Genomic DNA, 23,309 nt, shown 5'->3' with positions numbered 1-23,309 from the left:
ATGGTTATTGCTCTTATTCTTATCTATGACATTTCTAGTGCCCTTTTAGAACCTACAATTGCTATGAAGGTAATTTTAGACCCCAAAATGTTTAAAATTTAGCCAATACGAGCATACCAATTCAGCTCCACTTAAAAAAAACACGGTGACCGTTAATTGTTTAATTAAAAATAACAATACATGGGCCGGCTGGTTGTGCGTAATATAAGCAACACGAAAATGCCAACAAAAAAACAACATCCGCATTGGCTGAAATACGACGTAAAAGGCGTTATTTCGTTTTTTCAACGGTATTTTTCAATTTTTTCAAAATATCTAATACTTGTGGTGGTACATAAGTATTAGAAATCGTTCTATTTCAGCCGTCTCTGAACCAATTTTGATCAAACAAGATGATTTTGTCATTTAAATATTATGTTCTTTCAAATTTGACACTCAGTTTTTCATTATCTCACAAACAAATATTTTGTGTAGCGCCCTCTGCAATAGAACTCAACTATCCCTTTAAGAAGCAAAATACAACAAAACTTTAATATTCAAATGCTGGAATCTTTTATAATTCAGGTATTACTCGATGCCTTTTCAACCTCTTCAGCTACTGTAAATTCGCACACCGTTGCTTTTTCGACTGTCTAAAGTTATAGCTCATGTTTTCTTACAACTATGGCCGGCCTGGCGGGACTAATGTCATGTACATTCGGACCAAAATATTTCCTCTTCTGATGCTGGGCAGCATTATCATTAACTTTGAATAGATCTAAGAAGCCGGTGATGTGCAATCTAGTAAATTAGATTATAATACGTAGGCGTTTGGCGACTGGAAAAACGACTTCCATAATGGGCAACGCCCCCTCCTAGATGATTTTTTTTATATCGGGATCCTCTCTAGCATCTGTTGGTATACCGAGGGGGTAGTTGGTATGTCATGAAGCTCGTTGGGGCACACTGGGAACTTTTCCAGGGGGCAGAAATTTACATTTACATGTATGTATAGAAAAGGGCAAGGGCAACAGTATTACAAGGGAAAATGCAGAGAGAGAGGGGAAGATGGAGCGAGTGGGAGAGACTGCACTTCTCATGAATGTCATCTATAGCCATGTAATACCGTCTTAGATATCATCAATACTGCATACAAATTGGAACAACCAAAAACAATTTACAATTTGCAGAACTTTATCTAGTCACGGATAAGATTTGTGAATACCACTTAAAAATCGTAATTGCTTTTGAAATCCCTCTATGAATGTTCAAGTGGAGAAAAATCATCATCAAAAGCGAAAAATGAAATTTACAAAATATGCTAAACGTATGTATTCCATCTTCTACTTCTTTTTAAAAATTCATTCAACATTTCATTTTTAATCAGATTTTGTTGAATAGAATACATCCTTCGGAATGGTGTATCCTGATGTTGGCTTGACTAAGCAGTCTACTTTCTGTCTAATTTACTACTAACCTCTCGATTGGTATAATCGGAAGTAATAGGAGCTAGTCCTCATGAAATGGGGGTAATTGACGTCGATCTTTGGACGGGATGTGTCTGTACGGACTATGCCATATCGTCAATGAATGATACTTCCTTGGGTTTCTTATGTTCCAAGTAGACATGGTTTTAGTGACAGCGTCTTAGACTAGAGCTTTATAACAAATCTGTTGGTGGATATCATCTAACGATACCTACACCCTACACCCCTCCCCCCCCCCCCCCCCACTCCCCTCCAGTCTCCTCCTAATCTTGTGAGGTAGGTCCATGGGTATATCGTGTCATTGTTGGAAGTAGTAATTGAACCTTTGATACTAGGAAAGTTAGCGTTCGGCATGGGTCAGGGAACCCAGCTGTGGGACATGGCTTATGTGTCAAGTTCCGATCGTGACCGCCATGGTATGCCATGGATGGTGGGGGAGGGGGTAGGGCAGTCATACGAAAGGGCGTAGCCATGGGCTTTTATAGCACCACGAAACGTATAAGACACCCATCTACTCTCGGTCATAGTTTAGTATGCTTAGCTTGGCATGGTGTATAAACCCTACCCGACCGGGGTGGGGGGGGGGGGCAATGGCTTATATTATCTCAGATGCTCCGCCCCCTCTTAATGTCGGATTAGGCTACGCCCCAGTCATCCACAAATTATATAAACGTTCAATTATCCTCTTATTACATACCATGAACTTGCCACCTCTGATGAGCTGGGTCTAAAGTAATCGAAGGAAAAATTAGATTAATTGGAATTCCTAATGGGTCAACATTCTCGACAGAGCAGATTTGAATGGCTTGCGGTTCATGTACTCAGTTGACTCAAGTTAAGCATGCCATTGTGCTTTTACATAGAAAGTCTATCAACTAATGTGTTGTTGCACGTAGCAAAATGAAATTGTTTTATATGATGTCACTGTACTGGCATTTGTATTGTTTTCATTTGACACCATCGAAATAGAGTACAATGGTGGGTGCAGGATTTCAGAAAGGGGGAGGGGTAGAATAATGTATACTGAGAAAGTCTTTGATCCATCGAAAGTGGTGCTTCTACATCTGATTAAGATCGCCTTCAACATATATAAATAATGTATGACTTTTGTTCATAATAAACTCATGGACGTGTATTTTCTGTATACAAAATACCTTTTTACAGTTGAACATGTATCATGGCAACCATTTCAAATAGATAGAAGTAATTATTGTCGTCGATTTGGAGCCACAAGTGCGCTAATTCTGTTTTATAGTTCATGAATTAACTCCTTGATGGCTCTGAATAGACCATTCATTCTTGAGAAAAGACAGCAATTGGGAAGGAAGATGAAAGCAAATCTTGATTCTTTTTGACAAAACAACGGGGAGATTTTGTCTCGAGCTAGCATCCGTGTTTTTGTTTTGTGTGTGTGTTTTTATTTTAAATAAGGTTTAAGGTTTTTCGGTACATGATATAGCAATACTTGTCAGCTCAATATCTTCTGAACTCTATGTTTGATACATCCCTGTAGTTCTATAAATGGGACGTGTGCGTCATCCAAAACGTATATTATGGCCAAACTGATTATAGAGGGACCGTTATAATACATGATCACTTGTATGTGATCCAGGCTATAACGTACTAGAGATGAGATAGCTAGAAGCAGGTCTGTCATGTTTGACCCCATGCTACTCTAAGGTGCGTCATAGCCTTTTCTTTTTTCAAGAATTGACAAACAAGGCTATAAGTATTGCTCAGGATTTATCAAAATAAATATATACTCTGCACGGTGCATATTGCATTGAAGCAATTTCTACCGTCAAGATATGTTCATTTTGACGCCTAGTGAAGTTATAAAATCTGTTTTACTTTAATATTCATCAGCCTTTGGATATAACTGTTTAGAAAGGGTTAAATGTAATGTATGAGTAACTTCTATTTGTATAATCATGATGAGGGACTTCCCAACCATTAAATTCTTTAAATTCGACAAGCTATCAAATCATTATGGAATGCACTTTACATGTGACTTTGGAAAATAATATGTAATTTGATATTTAACCTATTACAAAAATATATATATATATATATACCAATGAAAGATATTAGTTGTAGGTAAGGACATTGGAAACAAGAAATGTTCTCTCCTCAATATTATTATAAATTATGCGCAATATGGTTCTGTTTATTATCCACATAGGCCTACTTTTTTTTTTAAATTCAAGTCGTTGCTAATATTTTTTTAAAGATATGAATGTGTTAGTAAATGAAATAATAGTGAGCTGGGAGATTCGTTGAATATACTTTATTTTTAGACTATGTTATGTTTCACTCAATCATTGAGTTATTAATGTAAATATGTATTGAAATTATGGAAATAAAAACCTCGCTTGAGGATAAGAGAAAAAAACTTGACACGCTGTTTTTCGTATCTAGTTCAACAGATAAAAATGAAATTACATTACAAAATCATTTGTATGAAATGATATTCACTAATCTTGAAAATTTTGAAAAAAAGAAATTAAATTTTCTCCATGTTTCACCTATTTTTTGGTTCAAATTAGGTTTCCACGTATAAATTTATCGACACAGATTGCATAATATTTTGTCAATTTTCTCCTTTTTTCAGCCATTGAGGAATTCCCTGGAGATCTGTTCACAGAAGAGCAACGAGCAAAAGGAGCGTTTATCACACATGCCATATGTGTAAGTATGCATCTGTTTCTCCGTCTGTTAACTAGATTTATTTTCTTACATGAACAAAGTATTCGTAATCCTAATTTCTAATTTACCATTCATACATTTTGTTATTTGTCAAACAGTCTATATGCCTTCTCGTTAGATGAATGTAGAATTCGAGCGGTATTTATGCTTAAAACTACTATGAAAAACCTGTCAGTGTCAACTCATATCAATCAATTGATAGCTTATGAGCATTGATGTTGCTGAAAGACTGGTAAACTGAGAAAAAAATTCACTGAAATATTACTTACTCCATCCATAATTCAGACTGATTTCTTCTGATATTGCCTAGAAAGCAATATACAAATAAATCCTTTGTAATAAATGAGATTCTTCAGTGTAGATTAGTAATTCCCAAGAGTAAAGTGAATAGGTTAGTATTTTATTGATCTACAAGACTTTTTTCTATTCATTGGATGTTACATCTTCGGTTTGACATTCTTAGAACCGGAGATGATTCCCTATCCAGATTCGATCATCGTATGTTTGCAATGTAATCGTTGGTAGAAGCATGGTTAGGTTGTTAAGATCTACCGACGTATTCGAATGTCAAGAAGACATCGACAACATGTTCAAGTGATCTTCCAGATTGGAGGTTTAATGAAGTAAGGGATCAAACGACAAAAGTCAATTGACACCAGAAACCGTAATGAACCCAAATGACTAGATGTACCAATCTTGTCCCGCTAGAAATCGAAATTGATTGACTGCAGGCCATACTGGTAGCGTCACATTCTAACGACGCAAACACGTGTGACATTTCATAGCCAACCTAATGTTAGGTCAGGGTGTATCACGTGACCTTCGTCATTCCGCTGCGTGTGCGACTCCACACGAAATTGTCTCATATGATTAGCACCGACTTCATGACATCATTTTAATCGTGCGCTTCTTCAACTTTGACAGTAATGGATGATGAATTTGTTTGCGTAGCGTCATGAGTTTATATGCGTTTTATGAACCGAATGAACCTCTGAATGAACAAACAATGTTTATCTGATATCCACAGAAAATGTCATATTGCTTATTTGGCATTCCAATACCTTGATTGATAGGTTGAATGATTGGTGTTAGGTTACCACACTGGTGAAAATGCATTTGTAAGCTTTCGCGATATCAGCAAGGCGCGTTAATAGGGAGAGGGAGTTAGTGTAGTGTTACTACTTTAAATAAATCTTGAAAACAATTAAGTCAAATCAGAGTCGCATCTTTTAGATATTATGATTTTTTCGGTCGCATACATTAATAATTAAATCTTATTGATGTCCCTTAAAGCCTTTTAAAATCAATGACAATGGAGCAAATTGACTCATGATGTCCACGGAGCCTGAACTAGGAAATCGGGAACTGATGCCTGGTTGAATCCGGGACCTTCCGTTTCCAAGCTAACTGCTCTAACTCCTAAGCCATCACACCTTCTAAAATGTTATCGGAAAAACGTAGACCCTCGAGGTGGTACATGAATTAAAGAATAAAATCCCATGTTGATATTTCAGGTCAACGGGGGAAAAAGATTGGTGAACGATTTCGCATTATTAAGACCGCGGGCATTGAATTACCCAGCAAATGGCGTCAACATATAACAGTTTAAGATAAATTTGCAATAAGGCCTAGTCTTCGGGAGGGGTTCGTGAATGATTTTAATATTAATAGATTCCCAGAATATTACGCTACATTTTTCATTACTTTACATAATACTAGTTTAGTCACTGAAAAAAGAAATATAATATAATAAAATGTATATGATATAGATTGTGTGTTTTTTCTTACATAAATCACCAAATTATTTGCCAATTATCTAGGATGCGTCTATGTCATGGAATGAAATGGGGTTTTCTTGAAATGACCTCTGAGTCTGTCCCCTCTCAACTTCCCTAGTGCAAATTTCTTCCTGTGTCCTAAACTGAATGAACAAAACGTGAGATTACATTTTGAATGAAGAATGTAGAAGGGAAATCACTTACCACCATTACGCATGGATAGTTGGACGGGTCGGAAATGAATGACATTGCCATTATCAACTTCAAAAAGCTTTCACCTAAAAACCTAAATACGTGCCCTGTCCTATTTTTGTTCACGATTCTGAGTCTTAGAACATCTGTCAATAGCAGATGTCTGAAAACGAGATTCATATCTACCACTGATCTTCAAAACAATGTGCGATCGTGACCTGGTGAACTTTTCAAATATAAACAGGGTAAAGTCTGCATCGACTCTAATTTTGAACATTACAAACCTCGAATGCTATGTCTGATCAAAAGTCTGAACCTATCTATTTGTACAGTACCTGTACAGTTTTCAGAGCAAGGACAATGACTTACTTTATAAAGATTCAATTACAAAACGCATTCTATATCCAACATGCCGCAGTTATGCTAGCTATTACTAGAACAGAAAAAAAATCAAATTCTGACGTTTTTGTTTTCATAAGAGTAGGTTATTTTCGTTTGTCTGAAGATGGAATACGAGGAAGTGGCAGGCAGAGATTCTAACTTAGGGAGTCTTTGATGTCGGTGCTCATTAGCGGGGTACCGCATGGTGGTTGAAGCCCATTACATATCATGTGCAAGACAGATAGCTGCTCCAAAAATAGCTTCAACCCGGTTTCACAGCTGTCATTTTCACTCTGAGCCGTTCCGGGTTGTGCAAACTCTGAGATTGGCACAGCAAACATGATGAACCACTAATGATCGGTATCCCTGATCCGTTGGCACCATTTCTCTCATTAAGTGAACATTTTTGTGTGTTTACACGTACCAATACATGCTTTCTTCTACTCGAGAAGAGCATGGTTAACATTCATGAAGTGGACCTTAGTGTGTTAGCCCATGTTCTCTGATGTGACATGCCGCAGGGTTTCGTGTGACGTGCATTACCAAATAGGTTCATCTGCACTTTGTGGTGTCACAAGAGACAATGCCTTCGCTGGTATTAGATTCTCGAATACGTAAAAATATCGGATTCTAGTCCGAACTGTGGCTAGAGCTTTGCTAACTCCCTGCCTATGTCCTTGTGCAGAATTCAGGTCACGGCTTTATGAACATCATACCATTGGTGTTCTATTCTAAAACATTATTGCGTATTCCCATGTACCACATTGAAATCCATTTATTAACACAAAGTCATAACAGCGTCAACAATTTTGAATACTAATCCCAAGGACGACGTGGAGTTAGGCAATTTAAAAATTAGGGGGGCATTGCTATTTATACAAACTTTTTTAATTCTATAATAGTTGTATTAATTATGCATGTTGTTATATAATCACTTTTATTTGTTTAATCAATTCATACGCTAGTTTTATAAACCGTTTTGCCTTTGTTGATGTACAAAATGACCAACCGGTGCAGTGGTGATTTGTTGAGAGCATATTATTACATAAGAAGTGTCCAACTTGCTTTTCAATTAACAAGCATATTAATTCGATGACTGGGTCAATTTTAAAACATCATCCTTTTTAAACACATTTTGTTTTTCTCCCTACAGGCCGTATACATGTTTATTGCCCTGGCCATCGTCTGTGATGACTATTTTGTGTCTTCGCTGGAGAAAATATGTGAGGTAAGAAACGAACAGATCACCTGGCCAGCAAGCTAAACTTAGACTTTCAATTTCGAAGAAACAAAATTATCGTAGAAAAGAATTTAATGAGGAATGTGTTTGTGGGTGGTCGGTAAATGTTGTTAAAGTTATTTTTATTAATTTTGATGAGATCATGTACATTCTCATCATGTTAATGTTTTCTTTGCAAATTTGATGGGAAAGGGGGATAAAGCGATAAATGCACAGCATCATAAACTGATTGGTAGATTTTTGGCTCTTCAAAATTTTGATAATGATGCCATTCGAACCATTAGCTTACGTTTAGACTTCATCATTGACACATAGTCATATCTATACGAAATATTTCATCTAATTGTTTAGTATATCCCTTGAGCCCCCTCTACATTTTAATATGCGATTTAATCTTCTTTCATGATTTACTCGTTCAAGAGAAAACGTGACGTTTATGTGCACACATGATTAAGTTTAATCCCCCTGAAAACTCATTTCATCCACAGTTATTATATTCCACATTGAACACAGGTGAATATACTTCACATATCCATTACGTAGAGTCTCGGGAATACACGTGATGTAATTGTGCCTTATAGGTAACAACTGTTATAAAATCGTTTTTATAAGCGAAATGCAAATGTAAGTTGCTGTAATTGAGATAGCAGTCCACTTTAGACGCGAGTGATTGTTTATTTAATATTATTGAATTAAGTTTCGAATGTAAAACGTCTCTCTCATTGTTATTATAGAATACATAGTTGTGATGGCAGCTATGTTGACATATTCAATTTTGTAATAAAATGGTGCTCTTTGCAGCATTGGTCATAATGATTCTATTAGGGGAAATAAAGAATTACTTTGTGTGCTAAATTGTTAAAGTGAAGAGGATATAATCACATACATTAGTCTTAATCCTTAATCCTATAACCATTACCCTTAAAGTGGAATGATGATGACTTTTAGAGAGAGAATTAGAAATGTATCGACAACTCCGCAAGCAGAATATTCTGATAAAATGATAACTTTGTAAATCAAGCTTCTTATTCGTACCCCCATCTTCGTATTTCATTTAGCATTTACAAACGTATCCCCGTCTGAGAAAGATCTTGTCTTTATCATCTTATGGATGTATAAGACAACATCAGCGTGGGAGGAAAATATTTCGCTTATCCGACAGTCAATCTTGTTTTTTCATTTGGTTGATTAGTTAGGTAGCATCGAAACATGGCCATCATTATCCAAACAGTAGAGAAGCAATGGAAGAAAATATGCATGTCCGAGAAATAACTAATGGAAAATTTTGCATATTTCAATTTCATTTCAAAATGTTGTATTTTTAATTAAAACCCTTTTAAGACTAGAATATTTTTAAATGAATAATTAGTATTTGTTCTAACATAATCAACTACTTTTCATAATGATCCTCTCATTGAGAAATGAACAAAATTACCAGGGTTTTCACTGATAAAGCGATATTTTTAAAATTATTTTCATACATTTTAATCGACCATTCTTATTAAAGGAGTTAATACTTCTCATTGTACAATCGCATGTTAAACATGACGAGTATAATATGTACACAGTGCCGAATATGAATGTAAAATGTAGCGTCTCTACGACTCTACCCATTGTATTATCAAAGGTATATTCAATAAAGGCACTTTGTAATGAAAGAATTGACATTATGGCGATTCTAGTAACATTGTATCTCTTCTTTATCTTTCCATTGGAAACATCTCCCACACGATCTTCCTCCTCACATCACCTTTTCTCATCATCTTTATTCAGAACCTCAGCTTAACGGAGGACGTTGCCGGGGCAACCTTCATGGCGGCCGGAAGTTCTGCGCCAGAGCTCTTCACTTCAGTAATAGGTAGCCGCTCAATGCTTCTTATCTCCTATCATATACACATGATCAGATTCAATTTGTTACAATGCTAAACAGAGAATGTGTTGTGGCAAATGATAGATTATGAAGAAAGCTCAAGATCATTTTCACTGATGCTATTTCAAGTTGCTCTGCTGGCACTAATTCATGTACAGGCGTAATTATGGGTTTATTGCTTACTTTGTTAATGTTAGCTCCTGTGTTTCATTACGAGGTGTATAATACAAATATTAATGAGTAATTTAGAATTGCCCTTGCCAAGTTCCCTGTATCTTTTTCCATATTTAATTCGTCATAACTAACAAATTCTCTGTTCGATTTATAGAAATGAACTTTACCTATTGCTATGATTTTCTCCTTTGCCGAAAAGTAAGATTTTTTTTTTAATTTAAGTTTTATTTTCCTCTTCAAACAAGAGGAAGTAGATACCTAGGAAGGCTGACTGCACTTTGCATCTTCTACCAATAAACTCTTATAAGACTGTTTTAAAGGTTTTCAGAAGTCTCTAATGGAGGCAAAACAAAAACAGAGAGAGAAAAAAGTGGCATGTGAAAGAAACGAGAGGCGTTTGCGATAATCTACCTTCGCGGGAGTACATTATTCCTACACAGTGATGTCCAATGTTCAATTTGGCATTTTATTGGTGTTAGGCGCGAAGCAATGAAAACATTAAGTGGATTATGGTGAAGTGGCGCAGACGACATAAAAAGATGGGACTCTACAAACCCATCTCGTGGGAGAGCAAATTCCAGCTTGTTTGGACGGGAATGAGATAATAATGCTCATGGCCAAATTGCTCTCAGTCGCGCTCTCAGATTGCTCCTTTAGTGGCCACGCTCACTGTATATTGGTTCCTGTTTTCAGGCAGTGATATGAATGTTATTTTGGCTGATGTGGTGTAACGTCACGATGTGGATGTCAAAAACACCTTCAAACTTTGACAGAAAGGGGATAGTCTATGAAAGTGTATTCGATTACTCCGCTGATTTGTCTATTTATTTTTTATATGCATGTTCACAATTTCACAATTCATTGGAGTTAACATCACATGAAAAAGAATATAACTATGTTTTATCAAAGGCAAGTTGGAACTAGTATACAGTTTAAAGAATGAACACACAAAGGTGATGAAACATAAGCAAATAGAGCTTGAATCGTTACAACACATTTCAAATATATGAAATATGGCAAATAAAATTCCTAGAAAGGGTTGTGAACTAAAGGGTTGATTACATCACATTACAGTTTCTCTGAAGATTCTCTGAAAATGTCTTCAAAATTAACACTATACGCATTGTAATAGTGATATGACATCAAATTGGGTTTTATACATAGTATACTGTTTTAAAATAAAACGTCTGTTACGAGTAACCATATCCTAAATAAATTCTGTAACTCCCAACTGGAAATGGCCAAGTGTCATTTCGGCTGTTTCCATGGTTTAGCTTCATGTATGTACTGTATCGTTGAGAAAGCAAGCTCATACTATCTAATAATAGACGCTTGATTTAGTTTGTCTAGAGACAATAATCATCAGAATGACGTAAAGTATTTCGCATACGTACAGTTGCACTTAAAATGATTTAATCAAGGGCTCTCAGGGGTTTTGCGTAATAATTTTTCTTCTTACGCGTGTAAACTTCATCTGAGAACTATCTCGATGCTGTTGAACGGAGTTCAGTGCATGGTTAACCTACAAAAGGCATGATTTAATGAGAATAATAACAATAATAAGGAGAAATATTTCTTACACGCCTAAGTTTCTATGCGCAAAGCATAGTACTTACACAATAGAGAGATTGGACAACAGCACACCAGCTACATTATTTCATAATGGGTACTGTACAGTGCTGGGAGGTGTTTCACAAAGACCAAGATCTACCTAAGTCCAACTTAAGTCAATCTTAGTCTTTGTGAAACGCCCCCCGCCCAGACGACTGTGATATGAATGGAAATATTGACTACCCCAAAAAACATAATTTTAAGCTGCTTTTGTCGTTGTTCCGATAAATCCCAAGCTCATGTATGTGCAATTGTGCATCATTTCGTCAAGTATGAATTTATCGATCCACAGTACTGTAATGATTAATGTGTTAACTTTGACAGTGTATGTGGGTTTGTGATAGGGAAACCAATCGTATGATAAGCAGATGGTATATGATTGATGGCTTCAGTGATCTCTCTCACGAGGAGTCCCAAAGAAAATCAAGACAGTCATGTCTCACGTGGTGAGAAGAAGGTTGAAGAACTGTCTCATTACCTTGTCATCTTCACAAGGAAGGAAGTAATGAGAGTATAAGATGAGGCTTTGAGCATTAATTGGAAACATAGAACCATATTTCATAGAAAATGGCGTTGATGAGTTCTCCAGTTTTCCCTTTCCCGTATCGGTGTTTGAACTCAGCTAAAACAGGATATAAACCAAAGATTCGAGCAAAACTTAAGCGAAAATAACAAGAATTTTAAAGGTAAAGACCAGTAATGGTCATGCGATTGCATTGTGAAAGAAACGTTGTGGAATCGATCAGAAAAGGTTGATCATCTAGCATCTAGCATCTGCAAGGTTCTGGAATCATCAAAATGATAAGAAATTTGGCCCATTCTTCGGAAAGTTACAAGCACTATACACAGAAAGATGTATATGGGACTACCCTATCTCTCTCACACGACCATGAGAGAAATAAATTTACCAAATATATGAATTAGTAGGCGGTTTCCCGGCAAATTTGTTATCATCATGTATTAGTCAAAACATATTCTTTCACATGATTGGTAATGAGAGCTTCCATTTCATTTTTTGAAATTGGGGCGTTACCAATACTGGTCTTTACCTTTAAGAAGAGATATTTGTTACATAATATAGGGAACACTGTGCATAATCCATGTCTAAATTCGTTTATTTATTGATCAATATGTTCCATTAGAAGCAGTTATATTGAAATCCACTGCTCAACTCAAATGGTCTTGCATTATAATTATCATAACATACACCAAATGGAAGATAGGGCCTTCATGTGAATGATTTTAAACTGCGGAACCTTTACAATTCCGACCATTTGAATTGCCCCAGTACCTGAAGTAATATGTAATTGTGCTTTCCATTACTTCGTAGGTGTGTTCATTGCCAAAGGAGACGTAGGAGTGGGCACGATCGTGGGATCAGCTGTTTTCAACATTCTTGTCATCATTGGATTATGCGGACTGTTTGCCGGTCAGGTAATTAACGCATTGTAGACACAATAACTAGAGAAAGTTCAGTTTAGGTGATGCAACGTGGAAATGGATAATCTACAATGGGTCGCTTAAAAGTCGATCAAATACGCCCACAGATATGCAAGGAGTTGAAGAAGTTGGGTAAGGAAACGGATGACACATCGACTATGAACCCACAAAACATTTTTTTTTTAATTTGCAAATAGGAGTTTATAACGCCCTTCTGACTCTCAGCAGAAGTTTAAAGAGGCAGAATTCCTCCCAGACTGGGGGGGGGGGGGGGGAGGGTGTAATGTATTACTGAGTTTCGCGTTTTGCCTACTCAATACGTTGTTTTGGATTTTTCCTCTCGCCTTCAAATGCGGGTGGGCGAGGAGGGCTCGAGGTTTCCTCCCTTTGCTGGATATGCCGCTAAATACACATGAATAAAAGCTTAATCGACATGTAGACAGTAGGCAGCAGTGAACTACATATAACAGGATTATTTCTATTTCTGTGAAAGTAACGAAGAAAATACGACGATAGATATAAACCCGTTAATAAAACGTTTAAAAAAATATAAATAAAAATAAAATTTCTTCATTCAAATTTTCTAGCCTTTCATAAACCAAGGCTTCTGATCTTGAAGTAGGATCTCAATTTATTTATTTGTTAATCATGGACGCCTTGTTCGAAGGATCCGTAGTGAAGTAGGTTGAAAACATCATGTGGAAGATTTGAATGAGAAACATATAAAATTAGAATTCAACGCGTCCAGTTCCTGAAATGGACAGAACATTAGTGGTGAATCCAACATAACTATAATGAAGCCAGTTTTACGCCCCGTGTTTGAAAGACTGGATCAAAACTCTATACTACCTAAACAAAATAAAACTCGTCAATATTTGTAAAAAAATTGTAAGATTATTCGTCGGAGAATCAAAAATAATCCATACATTGCGTGATGTTTATTTCGGCGTACCTTCTCGCCGATCTACGTTTATTTTGAGTAATTGAATGTGACGATGTTCTAGCCAGGCGCATGGCGTCTTGGTTACCAGTTATAATCCCCAGTAGCTGGATGGCCTCGGGCAAGCAAAGCTTCCACTTAATATGGCGTCGCTTTTTTCTTGTAATGGGAATGGGACTAAAGTCATAGAATGTAGGGACCTTTTTGACTGTAAGAACAGTAAGATCACAAAGATTATGCGAAACGAGGAATGCATTTTTCCGGCTACTATAACGGAGTTAGGAATATGATGTATTTTGTAACTAAGTCTAATGTCTAAAGAAGAGCAATGAGAAGGGATGGAGGAAAGTAAATGTGTGGCAATGGTGTCGAAAAAATAACTTATTCATGTATCTTGCTCTTGGAAAGAAATTAAATCCTCGTGAATGTTGTAAACTTTAAGAGGGTAATTTTTCAAGGGTCTCTTAATGGTTTCAGTTCGGATACCTACACTAAATAAATGCCCATTTCAAAACCAATTAGATTTGATTAATTTGTTTCCGTTACCGATTCGTCGTATGGATTATTCCTGACTTGAACCTCCCACTTCTTAAGAAGACGTTAATGTCCCTCTGACAGGTTACGTTCATGTGTGGTATAACGCTAAATCAATACCACTTCCTGTTTATGCGAGCCCTTGCTCCATACTTTCCTATTCATTTGCACCCCTTCTTTTGATACTTTGTGGAATAAATTTCATGAACAAAATATAATTTGATCAATACCAGAATAATGTGTTCTCGGGTGTAAAATAGGATCCCATTCCTTGGGTCATCTGGTCGCTGTTAGCTTCCATGCTTCCGCTCCCTGAATAAGTTTTCTTGCTTTGTTGCTTTAAATGATGGTGATTTTGTTTTTGTTCTGACAGGTAGTCCATTTGTCATGGTGGCCTCTATTCAGAGATACATTGGTCTACGCAATTTCGGTAGTAACTCTCGTCTTGGTCATTCGGGATGGATATATCAATTGGTAAGATCTACAAGCCTATTTCATGCAAATTCATTTGTTCCTATTTACTCTATTATACATGGTAAATAAAGAAATTACTCCTTCTCTTGTTCTATCTATCCATATTTCTGCCTCTCTCTCTCTCTCTCTCCCTCTCTCTCTGTGTTATCTTCTTTTTCACATTCCCTTACAGCACACACACACACACACGCACACGAACGCTCACATCTTCTATCTGTCTTTGTTAGAACATTATAATAAACTTAAAGGCAGCATATATTGTTTGCACGTGCGTTTATTTCCAATATAATATCTATCATTCAATTTCAGTGTTGTAACATGATGATTCACATAAACTTTGGTAATATACATTTATACCTTTTTTTCAACATGACTTTGTTATCCCTTTCTAAACTAAGTAATTTATAAGGCTTGCTTGTTAAAATACGAATTCCCACCTGACAACTCTCTGCTGTTCTTTGTTCGTACATGTTGTGCATAAAGATTCTATCTATTTCTATTTATATGTATGTGTCATATCTGTAAAGCGCGTATAGAGACATCGTTGATGTATTAAAGGGAAAGTCCACCCCCAAAATAAGTTTGTTTCGATAGAGGCAGAATAATAAGAAAATCAGGTGAGTGAAAGTTTGAGCAAATTCTGAATGAAAATAAGAAAGTTATGAATTATTGAAGTTGTGATCAATCAAATACAAATTGGCAACTCTGTGACTTATTATACGAACTCTCCTTTATTTGCTTAGTGCATAATATTCCATAAATCATGTTTTCTTCGTTATTGATGACGGAATATATATTTGTTCCTTGCAGGGGGAGTATAGAAACATATTTGCAATTATTGTATTTAGGGTGCATGTATGGTTGAAATTTTTCTTGAGGGAAAATGAAAATTTTAGATTTTTTTAGTACTGAGCAAATGGAAGTTGAGCTCGCATGATACGTCATAGAGTTGCCAATTTGTGTTTGATTGATCACAACTTCAAAAATCCTAACTTCCTTATTTTTAATCGGAATTTGCTCAAACTTTCACTGACTTGTTTCTCTCATTTTTCTACTCCTATTAAAACTAACTTAATTTCAGGGTGGACTTTCCCTTTAAGCGCTATATGAAAGCGGAATATTATTATTATTTATTATTATTTATGATAACATTGTACTTCTAAGCATTTCTAATAAGATATCTGTAGGGATTTAATGAAGTATAAGGAAGCTGAGTTGAACTTTACAGGACTTTAATTTATATCTTTCTCTTTCGTTTGTTTTCAGGTATGAAGCATTAGTCATGCTACTGATGTATTTGTGCTACGTGATCATTATGTGGTGAGTAAGACAGCTTTTTACTTTTATGAATTAGGGTGCAGTGTACAATGTATCAGACTCAGAATAATTGTTAGCTTGAAATTTCTGAAACTATGAAGAAAAAAACAAACAAACACATGATGTGTCGAAATAATTATTCCGTTTTCATACGGTTAAGAAATTATTCAAAAGATATATTGATTTAATGTTTTATGCATTACATTTTTTTAGATCAAATGCTGTTTGATTTATGTTTTATACTGATATATATATATATATATATATATATATATATATTTATCTCTGGCTTCGTCACGAAATAACATGATAGTTTCTAAATGCCTTGGGATGCAAAAGCAGGAAGAATAATGTGACCTCACCCATTTTAATGACTTTCCAATAACCTAATCGAATTCCCATTCTTCTTGCTTGCTTTAAAACAATCTAAACAAATTCATATCACTGTAATGTTAGCATTTTTTTTGGTAGAAATCACAGTTACTTGCCAGTCTCATAATATCAATCATTATATATATATATATATATATATATATATATATATATATATATATACATATATAATGTTTTCTATGTTGTTTACTTCTCAGGTGCAATCCCCGCCTGTTTAAACAAGCACAGAGGTTAAACGAGAGGAGAAGAAAGAAGAGGGAAACGTGCAATAACGGCAAATCTGCAATCCAACTCGAGCAAGGTAGGTCGAAATTGAAGCAATCGTCAGTTATTAAGTCTTTTCGAGAAGAAAAAAATATGCAGGTTTGGAACTTGATAAACTACGTGAGTTTTGACATTAGCAACGCTTTTGGATAATCAATGAGGCCAGATCATTGATGCATCTGAAGATTAATTTCTTTTTAAAAAAAAACATGATAAAATCTAGCAGTAAAATTGTAATGGCAATATCAGTCACAAATAAAAGGACATTTTGTCATGGCCCTTACATCAACAGTTAACATCTTTCACGGCAAACATCATAGAAGAACAAGAAAAATGAGAGGAGAATTAAAGGGCAGTTTATCCATGCCCGCTTTGGATATCCCAGGAGTAATTGTATTTGTTTTTGCAGCTCTATGGACCTCATCTAGAGAGATATTTGATCACGATGACGTCATAAGCAGATTGTTTGCCGTGGGATTGGGATGGGACGTTTGAATAGGGTAGGGGGAAAGCGGTCGTCCGAAGATAGGGCATCGTTAAATTTGCGGACGAATCTCGTTGCGTGCATTTCAAACCGTTACAAAATTGACTGTTCATGTTAAATCTATTTTTCAACGTAGTAATTAGATTGTCATGAAGTAATATGTAAACATTATTATCTTATTTGTTGTCAACAAATTTCATCCTGCTTATCTTACCTCTCTCCTTTTGACTTTATTTCTCTTCCTATTCAAACGTTTTATTCCTCATAATACAGAGAAAAACAGCTTATCAATAATGTCATTAAGAATTAGATAGCTAGGTGCACTGAAAGCAGCATTTTGTACTGTGACCTCTTTAATTCCTATAAAAAAAAATATTTATAAACCTGCTTATCGCGTACTGTCGAAGGAATTGAGCGAGCGGGTTCGCTACAAAAAGTCACCAGATGGCGTTCGACAATTTATTTACTGTATAGATATTAACGGAGAATGAAACCAAACAAACATTAGCTGATAATCTTATTCAAAACTGTCGGCCAGTTAAACATGTCTTAAAATTACTCCTATTTGATAACATATCATGGAAAAGCAATCTCTTCAAAGTTTACAGTCTTTTGGTAACCATTCTCCCATGGGATCTGCCATTTTTTATTTAATTAGTGATGTCAGAGTAGTACAAATCCCTTGACTAGCATAAAATGGATAGAGTGTTGCATGCAGACGAGACTACATATTGGATCATTTGGTATATTCGATGGTATATTCTATTCATTATAAATGTATCCGTTTTACATCAAATAGTAACACCACTCAATGCAACAGAAGATATCACGACGAATGGTGAAAAGAAAGAAGTAGAAGAGGTCGATGGAGAGTTCAGCAATTCACCTAAAAGGTAAACTTTACTATTCCTTGACCTTTAAGGTGTAAATAGAATGCTTAGTGTTGTAGTAAAATAGTTGGAGAGTGGTATATGCGATGGAGAGTATATGCCATGCCCAACATGCTTGTATGCTCGTTGGGGAAACGTTTTTGAGGGTCCTTTAGTTGAATTCACTATTTTTGGACTTATGTTTGTTTTTTTTACATTACATTTGGAGGGTATTTACACCAGTGGTTTTCCTTATTCCACAGTACTTGTATACTTGCATGGTATTATGAACAGTCAACGCTTGAGACAAAATAATCATCTAAATTTGACGAAGTTCTCTGCACTATCCCATGATAAATGAAGCCAAACACTGGGTAGAATAAATGAAAGGAAAGTAATCTATTCACCCGGGTTTTCATCCTGGGTTTTCATCCTGGGTTTTCATCCTGGGAGGGAAATAGATATTGGTACAGTTGTTTATCGTATGCAGTGTATTCATTCAATATTGATTACCGTCTCTATCCATATCATCTTATCTCCGCTACCAGTGTATCAAGATATTGCTACGATATTAATATGTTTGTGTCTTTGTTTCAGATTAACATTTTCTGATGCTGGTTTGAGGTTGATGTTAACCAAGCAATTTCCTGCTCGCACGCGACTGAGGACTGCATGTTGGCTCATCATCACTGAGGTATCAATTATTTGGAAACATGTGAAATCAACCAATTTCTTCATAAATCAGAAAAATAGTTAATCAGAATAATTATGAAGGCTATCTTTTATTGCTATAATCATGGGAAATTTGTTTCCACATGTAGTTGTTCCCATCGGCTTGAAAGTTTGCAGGATCTGTTATGACGTTTAGGAATATGCCAAAGAAACAGAATGATGGTTTTAAAAAAAGAGGAATACGCGATGCTGCCATAAAAATGTACATTTTCGGTGAAATAAGAATTCAAATTTATGAAAGCCCGGACGTAATGATCTTTTCCCATTCAAAGAAATAACTTGTTATTTATAAAAACACACGGATTTTTTTACTTACCATAACAGCAAAAACAATTGGAGGCTGAAAGCGGCGGGAAGTTTCCAACGACATACACCCACCGGCCAAGCCTACCAGAGACAGAGAAGAACGGCAATGTACCTCGGAGTGACTCCATATGCAAAGATGAGAGGTAAGGAATGCTACACTCAACGGTTATTATGTAACTTTATTCAGACTGGATTTGTCTCACAAGAGACTATAGTCAAGAAGATATAGAAATCCAGAGAAAAAAAATCATATTAAAGACAGACATAGCCATTTGACCGTTAGATAAATTATGTATTCATTGGACGAATATATTTGTTTATCCAAAACAGTAACTCTAGGCCGTTACATTCCAGATGCCATCTCTAGGGTCATAGTAGAGAGACTCGTATAACTTGTCTTCTCTCAGTGCTTAACTTGTTTCAACTTCAATGATTTAAACAAATCTTATTTGCTACTGAAAAGATGACAAAATTATTGTCTCTTCCTTAACACAAACGTGATTATAACGACTGATATGTATCACGTATTTTTAAATCATTGTTTTATTGAATATAGCTATATATCGTCAATATTAAATCTTCTCTTTTCAGTGTAAATTATGGAATTTCATTGTAGTTCAAATAATGGTTTGTAATATATTAAGCCACCTTGCGTTGGCCGCGGTCACTCTTTCCTATGCATTCAATGGCGAGGACTCATTTTGATTAGTGTTACACCCCTGTTGTGAGTTTCTTGTTTGTGTGTGCTTGTGTGTTTGTGTATGTGTTTCAGTTGGCATGGTGGCAGCGGTGGGATATGAACCCAAACAACTGAAATGTCTAGTACTGACAGATAGACTGAAAGTTTCACACTTTTCTTTTCCTTCTTTTTATATTTCAGTGTTGATTTGTCGATTGATAAAGAGGGGACAGAGGATGTAATCAGTGAGCGAAGCTTCCCAGAAATAGATTCTCCTTTTAGTTTACCAAGTAAGACATATTCATTCTATGATCATGCAGGACTAACCATAACAGCTTTTATTCATTGTTAGTTGCCGCTAGAATTTTTTTATATAGACTGGAATTACAAAATATAATTACTTGCCTGTTCTGTTAATCAACACGTTTAGTTTTGGTGAGTTATTTTTTGAGAAATGCACGCAGTGTTCCGATAAATTAGCCCTCAGTTTTATCTTTTGAAGAGTTTAAAAGCGGTACGATTTACTGTTTGTTCTAAACCGCTCTCCAAGGAAAATTCGCCTTCCCACCAGTAAAGTAGTAACATTTTGCGTAGAGGAGGAATGGGGATGTAAGACTAGGTTTATCTCCAACAAGGTAGAACAAGTTGATAAGTTTCTAATATGCCGTCAGGAGTTACCAAACTTTTCCAACAAGAATTGAGGGGAAATGCCATCGATTCTTTCCATTGGCCAACATGGCCGAAAACCAATTAAATTTACGGACAGAAAATTAGTGGGAAGTTATATTCTATTCCCCCTTTATATCGACCCTGAAGACCTCTTTCTTCATTCCTTTCTTCATTACAGGTGGTATAATAAACATACTCAAATGGATCGTCACCCTACCTATCTGTATTCTACTGTTCTTCACAATCCCGGACTGTAGAAGAAAACGTTTCGATCGGTGGTACATGGTTACATTCTTTATATCAGTAGCATGGATTGCTATCTTCTCTTACGTCATGGTGTGGATGGTGGCTTATATCGGCCACACCCTTCACATTCCCGACACCATCATGGGCATTACTTTCCTGGCCGCTGGCACCAGTGTTCCTGATGCTATCGCTAGTTTACTGGTTGCGAGAGAAGGTAATAATGATCAAATCGTAGATGATAAAACAATAACAATAACAACAGCCGCAATAACAGCAATAACATCATCAATAGCAACAATGATGTAAATCTTGATATTAAAGAGTATTGTAAGAATGATAATAATTATTATAAAATGAAATTGTATGCAACTTGTTATTAACAGTAAAGTAATGATAAAACTACTACTACGATTGATAAGTATAACTATATATACCTCTGTACTACACCTCGTTCAAGAGAGATTATGTATTGAAGGAATACCTTGTCTAAGAATATACACCTACTGCAACTCTCATTCCCGTTACGTAAGTATCAAGGTCATTTGGAGTCATTAAGACAACAATATTATGTTCAAGAGAGATTAATGTATAGATGGAATAACTTGTCTACACCTCCTGCAACTCTCAATCCCGTTACGTAATCATCAAGGTCGTCACAGTCATTACTGACAAGAATATTATGTTGATTATCTCCACTCCCAGTCGTAGCATCTTACCAGTTTCACTCCCTGGTATGGATTGGTAAATGTAAATAAATAACCCTATCTTACCCAATGGATGATGAGCCAGGTCTTGAACTATTAGCCTCCATATCTCTAGTCCAGATTGATCAAACCACTGGACTACGGACAATTTACTCATATTACCAGCCAGCAGTTTCTTAGTCAGGATGACTGCGCATAAAACCTCAACATGCTATACTTTGATCTTTATAATCTGCTGTCACTAAATTGTGATGATATCAAGCAGGGGCTAAAGAAAGTTTAAAGCATCTTCTATATTTCTCATGTTCAGGTTTGGGTGACATGGCAGTATCAAACAGCATTGGCAGTAACGTCTTTGACATTCTTATTGGGCTGGCACTTCCCTGGTTTATTAAGACAGCATTCGTCAGTTACGGTACCAGAGTAAGTACTACTACAACTACTCATTCTACTACACACATACACGCACACGCACACACAAACACACCCTCACACACAAACACACCCACGCACAAACGCGCATGCACACAGAAAACATTAATACATTTAATGCCAGTTGCATTCAGGTATCATTGATGCAGTGCTACGTCAGTGACTGGCAGAGCCTTTGGCATGCCTTGAAGGGTGATACCTTTCAAAAAGGGAATGAAGAGGGCTTTACTTTGAATTAGCCTACTGGCATCGTGACCCACATAAATTATTTCTGTACAGGCTCGATTAGCGTAGGCAATGACGCCTTGTGTTCAATGGGCCAAAGTATTATACTGCAGTATCCTATTTATCCCATTGTGAACATTTACTGAAAGTTGCTATAAATGTACAAAGAAGTTGCATAACTATTTTAAGCTTCATAGTATTACCTGTCTTTTCTAACTTTTCTTGGAGAATTGCTATATACATGATGAATTTCAGAATAGTTCTGAAGATCGGAGGGAGGTATTAATTTTATGAGTTATCATTGTTAAACTGTAAACTATTCTGTCTCATCTGACACCTCTAAATATACATGTACCATTACATGTACTATTAAATGTACACCTTTACATACTCGTGAAACGTGACATATTTCATGCTATTCTAACTCTTTATTTATTTGTTTACATGGAACAGATCAAGATCAACAGTAAGGGTCTTCTTTATTCGGTTCTTCTCTTATTTGCTTCCGTAACTGCAACGGTAAGAAAATACTGCTGATTCTTTGTTCTTAATCCATTTCCCACCGGAACATAGGGCTTCCTGTATCTAACATATGGGCATTAGATAATTTAGTTATAAGGAGGTTAACACTTTGTTTAAAATGTTGTCAAACTTTACACTGAAAAATGATCACAATTTTATGACCATTTTGAAAAGTTGTGTGTAAGTCAAAATAATCACTGCATTTTCCCCATTACCATCCCAAAGACATACTTATATGTCACATTATCCAAATATGATCATTGGCAGCTTCTTAGAGCCAGATGGATAGCTACGATATGTGAAATAATATGAATTAACGCCCTTCTGGCTCTCAGCAAAGATTTAGGCTTTTAGGCACATAATGGTGTAATAATTGCAGGTACGTCGCATTTCAGCATCAGTTGCGAGAGGTTGAAAATTCTACCATATGACTATAGTGTTGATGGAATTACAGTTTTTAATTACCATTTTATCATACAAAAAGGTAACAAAAAAAACTCTTGATGGTGTGATTATCATACTCCAGTTATCAGTCTTATTGTTATCATATTCTTCAGTTTCATAATCTCTAATGATTGGAAATTCACAATCACGAATCTCTTTATCGTCACGAACAAAAGATCAAACACTTATATGGTTCTTCAAAATCTTTTTAAGTGTC

At 35.9% G+C, this 23,309-nt stretch overlaps 1 protein-coding gene across 1 annotated transcript in view; it reads left to right on the top strand.

The window, feature by feature from the left end:
* LOC574937 (sodium/potassium/calcium exchanger 3) overlaps nucleotides 1-23,309 on the top strand; it is a 39,975-nt gene that overhangs the window by 11,082 nt on the left and 5,584 nt on the right. Inside the window, exons 2-15 of the mRNA XM_030999314.1 lie at nucleotides 4,078-4,154; nucleotides 7,677-7,751; nucleotides 9,537-9,621; nucleotides 12,749-12,852; nucleotides 14,706-14,806; nucleotides 16,073-16,126; nucleotides 16,714-16,817; nucleotides 18,064-18,157; nucleotides 18,731-18,827; nucleotides 19,190-19,314; nucleotides 20,052-20,140; nucleotides 20,698-20,979; nucleotides 21,780-21,892; nucleotides 22,580-22,645. Of these exons, the coding sequence (XP_030855174.1) occupies nucleotides 4,078-4,154; nucleotides 7,677-7,751; nucleotides 9,537-9,621; nucleotides 12,749-12,852; nucleotides 14,706-14,806; nucleotides 16,073-16,126; nucleotides 16,714-16,817; nucleotides 18,064-18,157; nucleotides 18,731-18,827; nucleotides 19,190-19,314; nucleotides 20,052-20,140; nucleotides 20,698-20,979; nucleotides 21,780-21,892; nucleotides 22,580-22,645 (1,466 nt within the window). The remainder of the gene's footprint in view (nucleotides 1-4,077; nucleotides 4,155-7,676; nucleotides 7,752-9,536; nucleotides 9,622-12,748; nucleotides 12,853-14,705; nucleotides 14,807-16,072; nucleotides 16,127-16,713; nucleotides 16,818-18,063; nucleotides 18,158-18,730; nucleotides 18,828-19,189; nucleotides 19,315-20,051; nucleotides 20,141-20,697; nucleotides 20,980-21,779; nucleotides 21,893-22,579; nucleotides 22,646-23,309) is intronic.

The sequence above is a fragment of the Strongylocentrotus purpuratus genome, unplaced genomic scaffold, assembly GCF_000002235.5.
Source record: "Strongylocentrotus purpuratus isolate Spur 01 unplaced genomic scaffold, Spur_5.0 spur5_scaffold_5, whole genome shotgun sequence".
Taxonomy (NCBI): domain Eukaryota; kingdom Metazoa; phylum Echinodermata; class Echinoidea; order Camarodonta; family Strongylocentrotidae; genus Strongylocentrotus; species Strongylocentrotus purpuratus.
The sequence above is the reverse complement of the archived record's forward strand: the minus strand, read 5'-3'. Positions and strand labels throughout refer to the sequence as shown.